General features: G+C 42.1%; 1 protein-coding gene across 1 annotated transcript in view; it reads left to right on the top strand.

Moving 5' to 3' along the window:
• L3MBTL4 (L3MBTL histone methyl-lysine binding protein 4) overlaps window positions 1-20344 on the top strand; it is a 155397-nt gene that overhangs the window by 7559 nt on the left and 127494 nt on the right. Inside the window, 3 exon segments of the mRNA XM_070778597.1 lie at window positions 11886-11990; window positions 13337-13472; window positions 16862-16946. Of these exon segments, the coding sequence (XP_070634698.1) occupies window positions 11886-11990; window positions 13337-13472; window positions 16862-16946 (326 nt within the window).

Below are 20344 nucleotides of genomic sequence, written 5' to 3'. Positions count from 1 at the left end.
TGTTTTACCAAAAAGGATTATTTATTTCCTTAACTCCTTTGTTCCGCACTTGGTGTGTCATTGTGTGTTAGTCGCTCAGTCGTGTCCGACTCTCTGCGACCCCATGGACTGTAGCTGACCAGGTTCCTCCGTCCATGGGATTTTCCAGGCAAGAATACTGGATTGGGTAGCCATTTCCTTCTCCAGGAGATCTTCCCAGGGGATTGAACCCAGGTCTCCTGCATTGCAGGCAGATTCTTTACCATCTGAGCCACCTGGGAAGCCCCTGGTGTGTCATTAACATAGACTTTCTCTGCCATTCGACAGTCTTCTGCAGTGTAACTTTTTGACCTGTTGTTAAAATGACATATCTGTATCCGTCTTCTCTTGGTAAATCTTCAGTTTGTTTCCAGTCACTCACAGTTTGTTTCCAGTGCTCAGTCACTCAATCGTGTCTGATTCTTCAACTCCGTGGACTGTAGCCCGCCAGGCTCCTCTGTCTGTGGGGTTTTCTAGGCAAGAATACTGGAGTGGGTTGCCATTTCCTCCTCCAGGGGATCTTCCTGACCCAGGGATCAAACCCGCTTCTCTTGTTGTCTCTTGCATTGGGAGGCAGGTTCTTTACCACTGGCACCACCTAAGAAGCCTAGATCCATCTTAGCTAACATTTTAAATACTAGCATGGCTTTACAAGCTGTAACGAGACACCTTGTTACATTATGAACCCAGATATGCTCAGGGTCACATTATGGCCTTGTCCATATGCTTTTTTAAATTCACCTCAAGTGTTTACTTGTCTACCTGTTTTTATCATCTCTATGTATTGTGTTACCCCCCAGTTTTATGATAACTTCATTGGCATTTAACAGTTCTCTCCACCAAAATACAAAACATGTTTTGAAAAAAGTTGTACTCAGCTGTTTGGTTGGGGTTTAAAACACAAGGCGCGTCAAGGGCAAGAGAGAAAGAAGTGTGTTTGCAAACCACGCTGTGGCCTGACACTGTGCAGTCATGTAAGCCGATTGCTGGCTGGGACTCTGAAGATCAGAGCGAATTCTCATTCATGTTGGTTTCTCGTGTTTCCCAGAGCTCTCAGTTCTGGGGCGAAACTGAAGCTGCATTCTGATCCTGGTTCAGAGCCTCCTCTTCTCTTAGTACCCTCTCCTCTGAAATAGTGGGGCTCAGAGTTCCAGGGTGGGAAGCAGTTCAGTGGATCTGAAGCGGTAGACCCAGACAAACAGATCAGGCTCTCTTTTGTTCTTGGGAGGGGCCCAAAATCCCCGTCAAGGCGGCTTATCTGCAGTTCCAGCTGGGAACCCAATGTCATGTTCAGAGTAAGGAAAATTAAAAGAAGAAAGTAGTGGCATTTAGAGTCAAGGGCGGCCCATTTCACGGCTCTTCTCCTACAGTTAAAGGAAATTTATATTAGAAATACCCTCGTCTCGTTTCCCTGGGAGAGTTTTGTTATTCAGAGAAAAATATGTGGGTTTATTGTTTCAGACACTGGAGTTAGGATTTGTAGAATCCACTCAGTACGGCCAGAGTTATCAGCCGACTTTATGAGTTATTTTAAAAAGTTCCTCTGTGCAGCTCTTTATTTTGTTCTGTGTGGGTTCTTTTTCTTTGTTCATAAAGATCTCTGTTAATCTGGAGCTGCTTAAATTCTGCGGTATTTCACCCACTTTGATCTGTGCTTTCTTTCCATTTCTGAGACTATAATTTAGTCAGTGGTTAGGTTAGGGTCTGGACACTCATGCTCACAACACTCACACACCAAATTTCTTATTATGAATAGGTCAGTGGGCTCCAGGGGAGTGAGAATTTCTGCATCTGAGATTACAGAAGAGATTGGCAAAGAAACGGTAGGAATTCCATTTACTGACTTACGAAGTGCACTTGTGTGGTACCAGGCATTCTGTGTTCTCCATTTGTAGGAGACCTCCCAGTATAATCTTGACAGCAGTTTGGGATTCAAACTTAATTTATGAAAAGTGTTCGAAATAACAAGGATGTAGTCTTTAAAATGAGAGTTTAAAAATACACAATCCGCCATCCGTCACTGCCATCTTCACGGCAGCTTTGCAGCAGTGGTGTTTAATTATGTAGGTGATGATTTTTCTCCATTAGTCTAACAAATAAATGGCAGAAACAGGCGTCACTTTGAAGAAGCAGTGTCGGAAGCAAGTCGTGCTGCCTGGCCTGGGTCTCCATGATGAACGGCTGTGCTCTGCTTACGTGAAGGCTCCTGAATCAGTTATGTAGTCTGTGGGCTGATTAACGGCAGGTTGCTGTGAAGGACGGCCATGTTGCTCTGGGTCGTTTTTTGACAGGGGCCGGAGCGGGGGTCTTAGACCCCTTTGAACATCTTATGTAAGCTATTGATAGCCTCCTTAGAGAAGTGTTTATATCCATTTTCACACACAATTTTATATAAAATTCAGATTTCCAGAATCCTCAAAGGCATTGTGGACCACCCCTGCTGTTAAGAACAGCTACACTAAACGAGTACAAAACACCAGTGTGTGTGTCTGTGGACCTGAGTGTGTGCTGTGGGTAGTGTATGTGTGCATTTTTCAAGTTCTCCGTTTTCTCCGTGATTAAAACAAGAGGAAGTCAGAAGGGGTTCTAATATTCCTGATAATTTCCCCTCTTCACTCAGGCGGAAATCATAGTTTCTTGAAGAAGAAGCAAGAAAGGTGTTCCGTAACCTTTCACCGTGTGCTGGCATCTCTTGGTGAGGAAAGTCATCGCAGGGTGCTCAGGAGTGGGGGTGGGGGCAGGTAGATGAAAGCTGTAGTGATGTGCCAGAAAGGTGGAATTGAAAAGCAGCTACAGAAGTAAAGTTTTTGTGAGCTGTTCATCGGGTCCTTGGAGGTCTCAGTAGATACTGAGCACTTTATAGAATGGAGATGTCTCTTCACCCTGAAACCTGGGTGTCAGTTTAAACCCCCTGCCTTCCTCATCTTGTGCCTCCGGCCAGTCAGCGGCTGGTACCCATCTTACCTCCCAGGCGAGTGTGGAGTGGCCCTTGCTCCTCCCCTCAGCTCTTGTTCTAGGTGGTTGAGGGTCTCATCCCTGTTGTTCAGGCTGTCCCATCATTCCAGAATATAATATAACTTTGCGGGTAAGCACAGACCAGGGTTTGAATTCGAATTCCACGTTTTTACTGATGAGCTGTGCAACTGGAGAGATTTGTGAACCTCTCTGAGCCTCTGTTTCCTCCTGTTTGGCGTGGGAATGGTAACGGTCCCAGTACTGGGGATGTTAAGGTGTAAATGAGCTGAATTAGATGCTGTACATGGTCCATGGCAAATTCTTTAAAAGCCTCCTCGACCATCTTTTCTATTTCTAATCTTGCTACTTTTCTAATTAATTCTCCACATTTCCACTAAAAAGACCTTAATATAATGCAATAATATTTTTTTTCTTCCTAGTGACTAAAAGCTTTTGCTAGAACATCATTGACTAAGGATAAACCAAAAGGTCCTTAACAAGACTTACAAAGCTTCTCGTGACCGGGGTCCTGCCTGTTTGCCTGGCATCTTTATCACTTGATTATGTGTGTGTGTGCTGATCTCTTTAAAAAAGTTACAGTTCTTTAAAAAAGTTACGGTACCATTTACAAATTTTAACAAGACAGAAGAGTTTAAAAGGCTTTCTCCTCATTCTGGATGAACCACTCAAAGTAATGTGCTGTGTGTACCCCTGGATCTGCCTAGATATAGGTATGGAGACCTGGGAATAATGTCCATATGGATGGCGTGTGACTCGTTTGCTGCTTGCTCTGTATTTATCAGTACATCACAGCCTCATGCTGCCTCAGCAGATCCACATCTGTGACTTACTGTTTAATAGCTGCACCGAATTCTGTTGTATTGTGTCTGTTTTCTCTCCATCTGAAATGATTGTGTGTGCTGTTGTGGTCAGAACATAATTCCATTTTCCTCACCTGATGGATCATCATGGGTCCTGATGCCATGTGTCCTTACTTTGCTGATTGATCAGATAGGAAATTCCTATCGATGGGGTCCGTTCTCCACGACACTGCTTTCAAACTCTTGGCACCTGGGGATCATTTATTGGTCATGTAGCACAGACTCAGATGTCTGATTAACAATATCCCAAAACTCATCCTAAGTTTTAATCATAAAGTAAAATTTTAAAATGATGATGCCTTCAGTGTCACCTCTAACCCTTCAGAATGACCTTCCATAGTGACCACCCTTGTTATTCCATTTTTATTTCTGTTTAATGAGAAAGTTGTACTGAGCTGTTGGTAGGTTTTTGGCTGTGATACCAAAAGATGGTTCTTTAGGTCCATGTGGGTTGTTCTGGATATTTAGAGCTCACCTGAACCCAGATTTATTTTGTTTCATCAAATGTCGTCTTGACACTTAAACACACTCAGAGCCTGGCAGGTTGAGTCTCTACTTCAGAGGACACTCAGATGCATTTGCAACTTCTTCTTTGATCACATTTGTTCCAGGAACATGTTTTTTTCATGCTCCCTTCTTTGTTGTCGTTCAGTCACTCAGTCTTGTCCAACTGTGTGACCCTGTGGACTGCAGCACGCCAGGCTTCCCTGTCCTTCACCATCTCCCAGAGTTTTCTCAGACTCATGTCCATCGAGTTGGTGATGCCATCCAACCATCTCATCCTCTGTCATCCCCTTCTCCTCCCGCTCTCAGTCTTTCCCAGCATCAGGGTCTTTTCCCGTGAGTCGGATCTTCACATCCCGTGGCCAAACTATTGGTGCTTCAGCTTCAGCATCAGTCCTTCCAGTGAATATTTAGGGTTGATTTCCTTTAGGATTGACTTGTTTGATCTCCTTGTAATCCAAGGGACTCTCAAGAATCTTCTTCAGCACCTGCAACACTCCCTTCTGCAGTATTTCAATAATGTTCTTTATCAATAGCATGGTTGATTTCTTTCCTCACTGAGTAAAGAAAATCGTCGCATGTTGACGAAAAGCTAAATTCTCTGTGATCAAGTTGTTTATATCACAATTTGCCTACATAAGACTTCCTGACAGCTCACCTTCCATATTTACAATTGTTACATTTCAGCCCTGGAGATACACGTCGAGATGGTTTAAGATTTTGAAGGTGTTGCTGAGATAAACCATTTAACAAGGACACTGAACTCGTGGCACTGGTCTTTGGTGTCATAAGGAATTTTGTTTTTATCATCTGCTTGTAAAATCCTCAGGAACCTCTTTCCCCCGACAGTCCTCATGTGGAGGTTGGAAACTGTAGGGCTCAGCCCTCCTCCAGCTCCCTAAAAACATGTGCCTTGGTGGCTGTGGCTCCATTCATGTCCAGTTTCTCCCATTTCTTTCTGTATTGAAGTATGATCAGGGAAGCACTGTTGGCTGCCAGCTCTCTCCTGTGACTAATATGGAATGTCTGCTGACGTTCGGATGAAGTTGTCCACTTGGCATACTGGCGCCCTTCTAGGGGTGGGCATCTCACTGATGCCCTGCTGGTGCTGGTGAGCTCCGCCCTTCCTTCTGCAGTCTGTGTACTGAATCCTCTCTTTGCTCGTGCAGTGGTATTCTCAGTGATAAACAGACGCATCTACCCACCGTCCAAGAGCTGTTCCTGCCGTATACTTGTGACTGTGTCCACCCGGGGAGCAAAGACCTGCTACCATGCTCCCGTAAAAATGATTGCATTTCATTAAGAAATTTTGCCAGCAGCCCATCTGATTTTATCAAGGCATTGTGTTTTCTTTCTGTTTGTTGTTTTCTAATCCCCTGACTCGTTTTGTTTTTAAATAATAGTATGTCATTTGTGCCTACTTTAGATATGAGGTGTGGAACTTTGAATAATCCTTCTTCTCCATTAGTGACAAAATCTGTCACTTTCATACTAGAAAGCGTTATTTTGCAACTGTTCTGAGAAAAAACGGCAAGACAAAACAATGTTCCTTCTGTACCCAGGAGCACGTGGCTTCCTCGGAAATGTCCTTGAATCCTTCCATGACCCCGAGCCGGCTTTTGTTTTGCGTTTTGTTGCCACTTCTGTCCCCGGAGTGGAACAAACAGTTGGCAGGTTTTCAGAAGACTTATGTCCTTACTTGTACTTTGCCCACTAAACTGGTGTGACCTTGAGAAAGTCTCTTAACTTCTCTGGGCTTGAGTTTGATTTATCTGTAAAAGTATTTTTTCAGGTCCACAAACCCTGTGGTTTTTTATGACTGAATTTAACTGGTTAATTGTTTGCTTTAAGCCTGTGCTTCCAGTTCCCTTTTTTCATTGTAAAGTATAATTTTATAAGGACAGCTAACAATTATGTTCATAAAATGTAAGATTTTTAGAAAGGAAAAACATCTTTATCTGCCATGTAAACCATCCCACAGGAAAGAGATTGTTGACAGGCAATGATATTTCTCAGTAAACATTGCCTTTTGGATTCTTTTTTTAATTAAAAAAATATTTTTTAATTGGAGGAAAATTGCTTTACAATGTTGTGTTGGTTTTTGCTGTACAATACAAATCAGCCATAATTATACATGTATCACCTCCCTTTTGAGCCCCCCTCCCCTCCCTCCAGTCCACCTTTCTAGGTCAGGTGGATGAACCTAGAGCCTATTATACAGAAAGAAGTAAGCCTTTCAGATTCTTAAAATGACCGGTTTGGTTTTTGTTTGAAACCCTCTGAATACTGCTGTTTTCTTTGCAACATCACATAAAGCTCCCAAATGTTCAGCCGAGAGAGCATTTTGAAATGCTGGCAAGAGTGAAGTTGATCATCCCAGCTCTCAGCTGTTTTGCTGCAGTGCCTTGGATTCATCATTCATAAATGATATAATACTGGTTCCTCTCATCCCCAACTTTGCATCTTTCAGTTTTGTTGAAACATGAAAAATGTCCTCTCATTTTCTGCAGCTTCTTAACTTTCCTTCCAGCTTTATTGTTATCGTCTCCCCAGGTCTCTCCTTCCCGTTTGCTTTTCTTAGCTGTATTGCATGCATGTATATATGTATCTATGTATATGGACGAGGCGCTTTTGAAGTTAACTGAGAAATTTCAAAGCAATGAACAGGAGGCAGTCACACAAAACTTGTTAAGTGCAATCTGCTGGGAAACAGAGTAGAAGTGAGAAGAAGGCTGGGAGAGTTAAACACACACATGACATTTATTTTTGTAGAAATAAAATATTCCTGAGAAATCACTCATTCTTGCCATTTCATTTTTGGTTTCTATCATCTTTCAAGTTTTTCCTTGGAACCTTGTAAAGTGAGCTGTGAATGTAAGAAAGTTTTTCACGACATTCTTACCAATGAATTTCAAGCCAATTCATAAAGATTTTAAAAACAGTTCCCCGTTCTTGTATAAAAGGCATGTACCCAAGTGTGTGGAAGAAGGTTGAGTAAGCGATGTTCGCTACAAGTGGTTGAGGACAGTGCAGCTTGAAAGAGAAGGTGGACAGTGGCTACGACCTGACATGAGGTGGCTTCCAGGGGACACTGGGATGGGAACAAAGCCAAGTGCAAAACAGCCTGTATCATGTGCTCTTACATAAGAAGGAAGGGGGCAACAAGGAAAAAAACAAGTGTGATTGCTATTTTTAAAAGAAGAAACCTGGAAAGGATAAACCTTAAAAGACTGAGGTTGGTCCCCTGTTAGGTTAGAATGGTGTTGGGGATAGGATGTGGAGTGGATAGATACTTCTTTGAGTCCCTTTTTGTAGAGCTTCAACTTTGGGAAGTCTGATATTCTGCGTATTAAAAGTCAAAATAAATCATTAGGAACTGAAAGAAAATAGAAATAAACAGAACTCAGCCACATTTCTGTCTTCTCTGTGTTGAGGAGAGAAAGAATGAATCCAAGTAGTTTATGAACAGAGTTTCTAACTGTGTACCCCATTCCTGGATGGCAGAGCAGGAAGAGAAGATTGTCAACAGATCCTGAAATCTTTGTTGTGGGTTTGTTCCTTGCTGGACTGGGGTTGAAAGAGTTCTGAAGCTGCAGTAGATACAATGTAGGATTTAGTACATGAGTAAGCATGGTACCTTGTTAGAGGAGGAACACGAACATAGAAAAAGAAAGAGCCCTTTGGGGATGGGTAGGAATAAGATGGATCTTTTTGAACTTATGATTTATTGTGTATGTGTGTGTGTGTGTGTATACACACATACATGGGCTTCCCTGGTGACTTAGATGGTAAAGAATCTGCCTGCAATGTGGGAGACCTGAGTTTGATCCCTGGGTTGGTAAGATCCCCTGGAGAAGGAAATGACAACCCACTCCAGTGTTCTTGCCTGGAGAAATCCACGAACTGAGGCTACAGTCCATGGGGTCACAAAGAGTTGGACATGACTGAGCAACTAACATTTTCATATACATATGTAAATGTCTATTCATGTATGTATTTTGTATACCTAGACAGCATATTAAAAAGCAGAGACATTACTTTGCCAACAAAAGTCCATCAAGTCAAAGCTATGGTTTTTCCAGTAGTCATGTATGGATGTGAGAGTTGGACTATAAAGAAAGCTGAGTGCTGAAGAATTGAGGCTTTTGAACTGTGGTGTTGGAGAAGACTCTTGAGAGTCCATTGGACAGCAAGGAGATCCAACCAGTCCATCCTAAAGGAAATCAACCCTGAATATTCATTGGAAGGACCAATGCTGAAGCTGAAACTCCAATACCTTGGCCACCTGATGCCAAGAGCTGACTCATTTGAAAAGACCCTGATTCTGGGAAAGATTGAAGGCGGGAGGAGAAGGGGATGACAGAGGATGAGATGGTTGGATGGCATCACTGACTCAATAGACATGAGTTTGAATAAACTCCAGGAGTTGGTGATGGACAGGGAGGCCTGGTGTGCTGCAGTCCATGGGGTTGCAAAGAGTCGGACATGACTGAGCGACTGAACTAAACTGAACTAATGTATTTTGTATATAACTGTAGTAAAGGAATTGGAGAATACTATAATTGTGTGATCAAAATTATCATCACCAGTGGACCCAGGAACACCATATAGATCCAGTTGGCATATCCTGGGAAGACACATCATCACTCATGTCAAATGCTGGCAAAAAACATTCATAACCTGAATCTAATCACAAGGAAACATCAGACAAATCCAAAGCGGAGAACTTTGTTTTCAAAAATAAGGCAGGGAAAAGACTATATTCTTTAGAAATGTTAATGTTATAAGAGATAAAGGCTATGGAATATGTTCCAGATTGAGGGAGACTAAAGGCACATGTCAGTTAAATTTAATATCTGACCTTAAACTGAATCCTGCTTGGGAGGGGAAAATACTATGAAGTGCATTGTTGGATAAATTGGAAAAATGGAACATGAGTGGAAGATTAAAGTATTGAATAATGTTAAATTTAGAGATGTTTATAACTGAGCTATTGTTACCAAGAGAGCCTTCCTATTCTTGGGGAAAATAAACTGCTCTTAGGGAAAATTTTTAGTATTTAGGGGTAAAGAGAGCCCAAATGATTAAAAAAATCATATGTACACATATTTCTGTATCTACCTATACCTGTGTACACATAGACACTTGATTGGGGGCAAGCAAATGAGGTGGAATGCTAACAATAAATCTAGACAGAGGCTATTCTGTTCTCTGTACTGTTTTGTTCTTGAAACCTTTCTTTATGTTTGACATTATTTCCAAATGAAAAGGTTTTTCTCAAGTAAATTTTACCCGAAAAATAGGCATTTGTATGTTAAATAGTCATTCAGTTCAGTTCAGTTCAGTTGCTCAGTCATATCTGACTATTTTTGACCCCATGAATTGTAGCATGCCAGGCTTCCCTGTCCATCACCAACTCTCGGAGTCCACCCAAACTCAGGTCCATCGAGTCGGTGATGCCATCCAGCCATCTCATCCTCTGTCGACCCTTTCTACTCCTGCCCCCAATCCCTCCCAGCATCAGGGTCTTTTCCAATGAGTCAACTCTTCGCATGAGGTGGCCAAAATATTGGAGTTTCAGCTTCAGCATCAGTCCTTCCAATGAACACCCAGGACTGATCTCTTTCAGGATGGACTGGTTGGATCTCCTTGCAGGCCAAGGGACTCTCAAGAGTCTTCTCCAACACCACAGTTCAAAAGCATCAATTCTTTGGTGCTCAGCTTTCTTTACAGTCCAATGCTCACATCTATACATGACCACTGGAAAAATGATAGCCTTGACTAGACGGACCTTTGTTGGCAAAGTAATGTCTCTGCTTTTGAATATGCTATCTAGGTTGGTCATAACTTTCCTTTCAAGGAGTAAGCGTCTTTTAATTTCATAGCTGCAGTCACCATCTGCAGTGATTTTGGAGCCCAGAAAAATAAAGTCTGACACTGTTTCCACTGTTTCCCCATCTATTTGCCATGAAGTGATGGGACCAGATGCCATGATCTTAGTTTTCTGAATGTTGAGTTTTAAGCCAACTTTTTCACTCTCCTCTTTAACTTTCATCAAGAGGCTCTTTAGTTCTTTGCTTTCTGCCATAAGGGTGGTGTCATCTGCATATGTGAGGTTATTGATATTTCTGCCAGCAATCTTGATTCCAGTTTGTGCTTCTTCCAGCCCAGCATTTCTCATGATGTACTCTGCATATAAGTCATTAATCATGATTAAAAAGCAGCTCTAGGTCTAACAGTACTAGATTTTAATCATCATTTCCATTAGTATATTTACAAGTTTATTCTCAATTAAGAATAAACCAATAATGCTGAATCATCTCAAAACTGCTCAAAAGCTGTTAATCATTCAGCAAGACTATGGTAAACAAGACCTATACTGAAGAAAATAATAATAAATGGGAATGAATGAGAAAGTCTTCTATAAAAATAAATCCCTTTTACAATAGCAACAAGTATAAAAGGTACACAGAAATAAATACGATGAAGTCTATGTGAAAATTTTGAAAAACATCTTGGACAAAGAAATGATTAGATTAAATGAGAGGGAACAAGTTCCTAAATTAGAAAACTTAATCAGATACAGATTGCTCTCCAGATAGACTCATTATAAGCAATGAAGACACTGCGATGTAGATAAATATGCCAATAAATAGGATTAAAAGGCCAGGAAAAGACCCAGGCATGTAGGAACATGATATAATAGAGGAAATTTTGCAGACCAATGAAAGTATAGACTATTCAAAAAGTTTTTTAAAAAATAATAATTTGTTTTCCATATGAAAAAATAGAGCTCTACCACACTCTAGAAAAAAATCTATACTGTGGCATTATAGATTTAAATAGAAAGAACAAAGGTTTAAAATTACACTGGGAGAATATTCATTTAACTTCACTGTTACAAAGGATTTCATAGGCTAGATGTGCCAACAACATAGGACATAATTTATATATTACATTAAAATGAAATTCTCCACAAAGTTATCATATACAAAATGAAGAGCCAAGTCACAGACTGGGGATAAGTAACCATTATAATCCCTGGTGGCTCAGATGGTAAATAATCCACTTGTAATTCAGGAGACTTTGTTTGATCCCTGGGCCAGGAAGATCCCCTGGAGAAGGGAATGGCTACCTGGAAATCCCATGGACAGAGGAGCCTGGAGGACTATATATAGTCCGTGGGGCCGCAAAGAGTGAAACAGGACCTAAAGACTAACACACTCAACAAAAGATTGTTACCAGAGCTCAGGAGACTGTCCTTCAAATCATTAAGGAAAAGGGGCAAATGAAATAAATGGGGTGTTCATGGGGCATAGACTTTGGCAGATGGAATATTTTAAAGCATGTACAAGTGACCATGCCATCTTTGAGGGCAAAATCTGTTAGAGCAGCCTTCTTTCTTAATACTTGTGTTACGGAGCTTCCAGGCTTGTGTGAGTGTGTGCATAGCCACACTAAGTGTTTTAACATCAGACTGTGGAGCTATTTCAGTGACTGATATTATTATGTTGTGAAATTTCACAGGACCAGCCCTTTCCAGAGCAAGAAAATGGCTTTTAGGCTGGAATAAGATTGGAAGGCATCAACCACCAACATCCATCTGTATTTTGTGTGCTCTCTGTAGCTGAGGTAAGAGATAATGTTGCTGCTGCTGCTGCTGCTAAGTCACTTCAGTCGTGTCCGACTCTGTGTGACCCCACAGACGGCAGCCCACCAGGCTCCCCTGTCCCTGGGATTCTCCAGGCAAGAACACTGGAGTGGGTTGCCATTTCCTTCTGCAAGGCATGAAAGTGAAAAGTGAAAGTGAAGTCGCTCAGTCGTATCCGACCCTCAGCGACCCCATGGACTGCAGCCTACCAGGCTCCTCCATCCATGGGATTTTCCAGGCAAGAGTACTGGAGTGGGATGCCATTGCCTTCTCCGAAGAGATGATGTTACTGTTAGGCTAATTGTAATGACAGAGGAGAATTTTATAGAGAATGACAAATTTCAGTGCTTTGTGTTATAAACAAGTTCCAATACATTATGGATTCATTTTATTCAGTGATGGGTGAAATATGTTTTTTAATGATTTTTTTCCTTCTCTGAAGATTATAATTTTTTAGTAAGTCCCTCCTCACTAATGGTTACTCTTACTTAATTTAATTGGTAATAGTTTTCACCTGAGGTTGGTGAAATCCCTGAATCCCACAGTGTTGCTTTTTTCTGTTAAAAGAGACATAGTTATTCAGGTTTTATCTGCACTAATGAGAAATGTATATGAAAAATATCCATGCTTATGAATTATGCATTTGCATACATACATGAATTTTATGAAAACTATATAGGGTTAAGAGCCATTGATAAAAGTAAATGACTTATAAAATACAATATTTACTAAATATTTTGTTAGCAAATTGATAAAAGACCTCAGTATTTTGAATAACATCAAACATCAAAAACACTATTCACTTAATTTGCTGATTGATTACAGTTATTAAACTTGTATAACATTTATAGGAGGTGTGTTTTCCAGACTGTATTATTATTTTCTTTGTTGAGTGTGCTGGATGCATATGTCAGAGTTGAAGTAAGATCATCCCCATGTTGGTTTTTGCTTGGTACTTCAATGTCTTGGGATGTGAATCTAAATCAGGCAGCAGGAGATGGGGTTTCTGAAAGGAATATTTGATAGGTTTGAATGTCATTGAATAAATAACTTGTTGATCAATGGATATGTAAATTGATCTCAGAGTCCTAGACTGAGTAAAAAGATAATTTTCTTGCAGAAAAAATCTTAGACTTGAAAGATAGCGTCTAGTTTGTCCGCATTTAGTCTTATCCAGATGTCATCTATGAATTTGTTCTCTAACATAAGCAATTTTGGTAACAATTGGTTCATATATGTTGATGGTGTCGACGGAGTAAATGGAAATGCTGATTTTGTGTACACTTCAAATGCATGACTCAAAGATTGTAAACATTCTGTTTTACAGGTGTGTGGTTACCATCTAAGGCTTCGTTTAGATGGTTATTTAAGCTGCTACGATTTTTGGACCAATGTTGGCTTCCCTGACGTCCATCCAGTGGGGTGGTGTGAGAAAACCAAACATGACTTATACATCCCTCAGGGTAAGTAGGAGGGAAAGGCAGTCAGCTTTATCTTAACAATGATTTATGAAATACTAATAAGAGAGCCTGTGTGAATTGATTTTCAAAATGAAAATTTGATCCCAAAGAGCCATAAGACTACAAAGATATCACTCTTAGAAATCAAAAATGTCTTTAAAAGCATCAGTGATCATTTGGGTCAAGTATTCTGAGGTATGTAGGGCAGAAATAAAATCTTACAAGAACATTTTATCTTACATGAAGTTTATTAAGCTTTATAAGGAATGAAGAAACTAATGTTTAAATTACGTTAAAACATTTCCCTTAATCAGTGATGCTGCACAGTAAGGAAACTTGATTCACTGTATATCATTTGTTTCAAGCAGAAATCACAGCAAGCAGGGAACTCCAAAAGAGAAAAATTTCATTATTTTTAAAAATTTTTATTTTTTAAATTTTGGATGCATTGGATCTTTGTTGCTGCTCACGGGCTTTCTCTAGTTGTGGCAAGAGGAGGCCACTCTCTGGTTGAAGTGTGTGGGCTTCTCATCATGAAGGAGGAAAGGAACAGGCCGAGCTAACTCCATCTTGAAAATGAAGGAAACTCTATCTTGCACTTTCAGTGAATTTTGGACTATGTGCCTGGTGGCCATGGGGATAACATACCTACGGCCAAACTGATAAACACGATTCCGTACCAATATTTCCCATCGCCAAAAAGAATGTAATAATCCCCTATGTAGTCAATCACCTTTATAATCTTTATGGCACCCATTGGTGTAATCTACAATGTATAACCAGCTGACTCTTCTGAATATGAAACATGGCTGTAACCTGATTGTATCTCCCTTTAACACTTTCCAGGCTAGGTTTAAGGAATTTGGGGTTGTGGGCTTGAGCAGTACACGTAAGGTATATAAGGTTTTCACAAAAGTCGGTCGGGGTCCCTGGCTAAAGAGGAAAGTCTGCCTCGGACCCGCTGGTGTAATAAACTGCACTCCACTATCCACGCTGTCCTTCTGAGTGAGTTTGTTTCCTGGAGGGTTTGGCTGTAACAATCTCAGTGGTTTCTCTCACTGCAGAGCACAGGCTGTAGAGCACGTGGGCTCAGTAGTTGTGGCTCGGGGGCTGTAGAGCTCAGACTCAGTAGTTGCGGCACAGGGCATGTGGGATTTTCTCAGACCAGGGATCAAACCCATGTCCCCTGCATTGGCAGGTGGACCCTTAACCACTGGACCACCAAGGAAGTCCTTCACTATTTTCTCTGGATGGGAGTTAAAAATTTTGTCTTAGTCTCCTATCTCAGTTCAGTTCAGTTCTGTCGGTCAGTCGTGTTCAACTCTTTACGAGCCTATGGACTGCAGCACGCCAGGCCTCCCTGGCTATCACCAAGTCCTGGAGTTTACTCAGACTCATGTCCATTGAGTCAGTGATGCCATACAAACATCTCATCCTCTGTCATCCCCTTCTCCTCCTGCCTTCAGTCTTTCCCAGCATCAGGGTCTTTTCAAATGAGTCAGTTCTTCGTGTCAGGTGGCCAAAGTATTGGAGTTTCAGCGTCAGCATCAGTCCTTCCAGTGAATATTGAGGGTTGAGTTCCTTTAGGATGGACTGGTTAGATCTTCTTGCAGTTCAAGGGACTCTCAAGAGTCTTCTCCAATAGCATACCTCTTTAGGCAAGAGGAAGTGGGTCTGGCAGACGTGGCTGAAACCTTTCTTATCTGCTGAGAGCTAGCGAGGGGACAGTTAACAGGTTGCGATGCTGGTGAGCCCGTTCCCTTGACCAACACTCTTTTGTATTAATATAAGGTCTCCTGCTTGGGTCTTAGACTCCAGATGACCATGGCAGTGTCTGGAGTCACCATATAGTTGTTTTATTCTCAGGAAGCAGCTTGGGGTGTCCTCTGGGATCCACCCCCAAGGCTGGTGGCAGGGTCCCCTGAGATTGCTGGATCTCATGAGCCTGTGACAAGCCCCATGCTCATCAATTTATCAAGCCCTTACTGTGTACAGACCCTGAGGATAGAGCTTTGAATAAAATAAATCCTCTCTGTCCTCATGGGGCTTTCGTTCCAGAGGGGAGGAGAGGATAAGCAGAAAAGGATGCATGTTCAGCAGCCTCAGGGGTGGAGGCTGAGAGGGGCACAGGCCTGCCCTCGCAGTAAGTGTCCTGAAGACAGATGCTTGGACAGATGTGTTGCAGGAAGGAGGACCCCTTCCAGGGCCCAAAACTGGGTTCTTGTCTAATAAGAATTGTTGGAAATGAACTGTCCAAGGAGCAGTGTCAGCATGTGCTGACAAAGGAAGAGATTTTATTGGGAAGGGGCACCTGGGTGGAGAGCAGTAGGGTAAGAGAACCCAAGAGAACAGCTCTGCCACGTGGCTCACAGTCTTGGGTTTTATGGTGATGGGATTAGTTTCTGGGTTGTTTTTAGCCAGTCATTCTGACTCAGGGTCCTTCCTGGTGGTATATGCCTTGTTCAGCCAAGATGGATGCCAGAGAGAAGGATTCTGGTAGGTGGTTGGACATGTGGTGTCTCCTTTTGACCTTTCCTGAACTCTTCTGGTTGGTAGTGGCTCATTAGTTCCATGTTCCTTACCAGGACTTCCTGTCATAAAACAACTCATGCAAATGGTTTCTATGGTGTCTGGCCAGGGTGGGCGGTTTCAGTCAGTGTGCTTCCCCTAACAGATGCACAGGACAGACAGCTAGGTGGCTTCTGGGAAGAAGCCCAGCCTGCAGGTGTGTGGTGGAACCACAGGGAGGTGAAGGCACTGGAGTGCAGAGGTGAGGGCCAGGAGCCGGGAGGTGAGTGGCAGGTGTGGCCATACCTTGAAAGCCCTGTAAGGAGTTTGATGTCTCTTCTGAATGTCATTCGTCTGAAGTGTCTACTGAGCTGAGTGGTCTGGGCCAGGCTGAGGCCAACCGCTTTAGGGACATGGGCAGGAGGGGCAAGTGTTCTTCGTGTACAGACAAGGAGCAGAGAGCTGGGACTGCCCCATGGCCTGGGGGGCTTCCTGTCATTCATTCCTGCATCTAATTCCCTGGGACTGCTCTCCATCAGGCCGTCGCTGGCTTGGGGACTCATGAGCTCTGCCCTGCCCCCCTCTGCCCATTTTGGAAGCCTTCACAGGAGATGAGAGTCCATCAGACCACCAGGTCCTGGTTCCATAGTTTAATGAGTTTTAGGATTTGTAGAGAATGACATGCATGTTGAGAAATCACACTCAACAGGTTTGAATTCCATACACTGAAAACACACTGAAGCAGTTTAGAGATTTTCATTTAAATCTTTTGTGTCTGCTGAAGGACATCGAATTTATGGCAGAAAACTGAATAAGAATAATATGGTTATTATGCACATGGTTACATCTTGGGGGCATTGTGGGTAATCCATCCTTTTTTTTAGGTTATGGAAAAGATAGATTTGTTTGGGTGGATTGCCTGAAGGCATGAAAATTACAAAATGCTCCCGAGAAATTATTCAGAGTTCTGTTAAGTATTTTCTTCCTTAGTATAAAGCAGATTTTTACTTCAATTTAAATTTCTTAAAATTCACTATGTATTCTGTTGTGTTTAATCTTTAAAGAATCCTTAACTTCCTATGACTTTTATCACTAAAATTTTCAGTTTTCTATGGACAAACCTTCCCCCCTCCACACACACCCTTTAAACATACAATTACATACTTTAATTAAATGGAGAGTAGAAAACTTTGCACTGAAAGCCAGCTAAAATTGCCTGCAAGGCGGGAGAACTGGATTCGATACCTGGGTCAGGAGATCCTGAGGAGAAGGGAATGGCTACCCATTCCAGTATTCTTGCCTGGAGAATCCCATGGGCAGAGGAGCCTGGTGGGCTTCAGTCCATGGAGTCTCAAAGAGTTAGACACAACTAAGCAACTAACACTTCCACTAACATTTTAAGTGCCTTTTAGAATACATTTCCTTTTGCTTTTAATGAGTTAGTCAATTAAACTTAGTCTGGTGCTTTGAGACCTGCTGATAAACCAGGTAGACTCTGACTGTACCTGGTCCAGGTGTATTTACGTGCAATGAAAAAGAGGGTGATATTTCACACAGATTCAAAGGGTTTGTGAGAATTGGGTAGCACATACTCACATGCTCTGTATCCCAGCAGCCTAAAGGGTGTTCAGGAGAGGGGGTCACGGCCCCGCCTCCTCTGGGCCCTCAGGGAGCCACACACTGGGGAGGGGCCGGAAGTCTGGGGCCAGAAGAGGCCCGGCCACCTGCTGACTACATCCCCTGAGGATAGCCCACCCCCTTCCCCAGGCTTCTGTGTCCTGCTCTGTAAACCAGTGTTCACAGCTGCTCAAAGTGTTTCATTGTTGTTTTTATTTGCTCGCTAAGTCGAGTCAGACTCTTTGTGACCCCATGGACTGCAGCGTGCCAGGCTCCCTTGTCCTTTATTACCTCTTGGAGTTTGCTCAAAACTCATGTTCATTGAGTTGGTTATGCTATTCAACCGTCTCATCCTCTGTCGCCCTCTTCTCCTCCTACTCTCAGTCTCTCCCAACATCAGGGTCTTTTCCAGTGAGTCAGTTCTTCCCATCAGGTGGCCAAATCATCGGAGATTCAGCTTCAGTGTCAGTCCTTCCAATGAATATTCAGGGTTGACTTCCTTTAGGATGGACTGGTTTCATAGACTTATTTCAAGGAAAGAGAGTTATAGAGATATGAAAATGCTTTTTAAAATATACTAAAGGAAACTAAAGATCAAGACCCAGTATAGACAGTAAAGAAGTAGGAAGAAAACCTTCTTCCAGGCCCCAGATAGTGTGTATACTTTCTAAATTTCTAGCCTGGCTAACTTACAGCCAGGAAAAGTGGAGCTTTATCATTGTCATAAGAATCCTTGGTATTTTTAATACTAAAAAATATGTGCAGGTACTAAAAAAAGCATTCATTGTTTTCAACTATAATTTATTTATGGATAAGTGCATGTGTTCCTTAAACATGGAGAAAGCCATTAATTTCAACTCTGGTCAAAGTAAGTGATAATCTTAGTGCTAAAGAACTTATCTTACAACATTTGCAAATAATGGTATTTGGAAATATCAGATCAGATCAGATCAGTTGCTCAGTCGTGTCCGACTCTTTGCGACTCCATGAATCACAGCACACCAGGCCTCCCTGTCCATCACCAACTCCCGGAGTTCACTGAGACTCATATCCATCGAGTCAGTGATGCCATCCAGCCATCTCATCCTCTGTCATCCCCTTCTCCTCCTGCCCCCAATCCCTCCCAGCATCAGAGTCTTTTCCAATGAGTCAACTCTTCGCATGAGGTGGCCAAAGTACTGGAGTTTCAGGTTTAGCATCATTCCTTCCAAAGAAATCCCAGGGCTGATCTCCTTTAGAATGGACTGGCTGGATCTCCTTGCAGTCCAAGGGACTCTCAAGAGTCTTCTCCAACACCACAGTTCAGAAGCATCAATTCTTCAGCGCTCAGCCTTCACAGTCCAACTCTCACATCCATACATGACCACAGGAAAAACCATAGCCTTGACCAGATGAACCTTTGTTGGCAAAGTAACGTCTCTGGTTTTGAATATGTGATCTAGGTTGGTCATAATTTTCCTTCCAGGGAGTAAGCGTCTTTTAATTTCATGGCTGCAGTCACCATCTGCAGTGATTTTGGAGCCCAGAAAAATAAAGTCTGACACTGTTTCCACTGTTTCCCCATCTATTTCCCATGAAGTGACGGGACCGGATGCCATGATCTTCGTTTTCTGAATGTTGAGCTTTAAGCCAACTTTTTCACTCTCCACTTTCACCTTCATCAAGAGGCTTTTGAGTTCCTCTTCACTTTCTGCCATAAGGGTGGTGTCATCTGCATATCTGAGGTTATTGATATTTCTGCCAGCAATCTTGATTCCAGCTTGTATTTCTTCCAGTCCAGCGTTTCTCATTATGTACTCTGCATATAAGTTAAATAAACAGGGTGACAATATACAGCCTTGACGAACTCCTTTTCCTGTTTGGAACCAGTCTGTTGTTCCATGTCCAGTTCTAACTGTTGCTTCCTGACCTGCATACAAATTTCTCAAGAGGCAGATCAGGTGGTCTGGTATTCCCGTCTCTTTCAGAATTTTCCACAGTTGATTGTGATCCACACAGTCAAAGGCTTTGGCATAGTTAATAAAGCAGAAATAGATGTTTTTCTGGAACTCTCTTGCTTTTTCCATGATCCAGCGGATGTTGGCAATTTGATCTCTGGTTCCTCTGCCTTTTCTAAAACCAGCTTGAACATCAGGAAGTTCACGGTTCACATATTGCTGAAGCCTGGCTTGGAGAATTTTGAGCATTACTTTACTAGTGTGTGAGATGAGTGCAATTGTGCGGTAGTTTGAGCATTCTTTGGCATTGCCTTTCTTTGGGATTGGAATGAAAACTGACCTTTTCCAGTCCCGTGGCCACTGCTGAGTTTTCCAAATTGGCTGGCATATTGAGTGCAGCACTTTCACAACACCATCTTTCAGGATTTGAAATAGCTCCACTGGAATTCCATCACCTCCACTAGCTTTGTTCGTAGTGATGCTTTCTAAGGCCCACTTGACTTCACATTCCAGGATGTCTGGCTCCAGGTGAGTGATCACACCATTGTGATTATCTGGGTCGTGAAGATCTTTTTTGTACAGTTCTTCTGTGTATTCTTGCCATCTCTTCTTAATATTTTCTGCTTCTTAGGTCCATACCATTTCTGTCCTTTATCGAGCCCATCTTTACATGAAATGTTCCTTTGGTATACCACCCATCAAAAGCCTAGAGGGAGTGGGGAAATTATTTGATATTACCATATTCAGTAAACAGTGTATTTTAAAATTAATACCAGTTACTCTAAGAACTGAAGAGGGAAAATGATAAGGGAA

This window comes from Bos indicus, chromosome 24 (assembly GCF_029378745.1).
Source record: "Bos indicus isolate NIAB-ARS_2022 breed Sahiwal x Tharparkar chromosome 24, NIAB-ARS_B.indTharparkar_mat_pri_1.0, whole genome shotgun sequence".
Taxonomy (NCBI): Eukaryota; Metazoa; Chordata; class Mammalia; order Artiodactyla; family Bovidae; genus Bos; species Bos indicus.
This window is presented reverse-complemented; position numbering and strand designations above follow the sequence as displayed.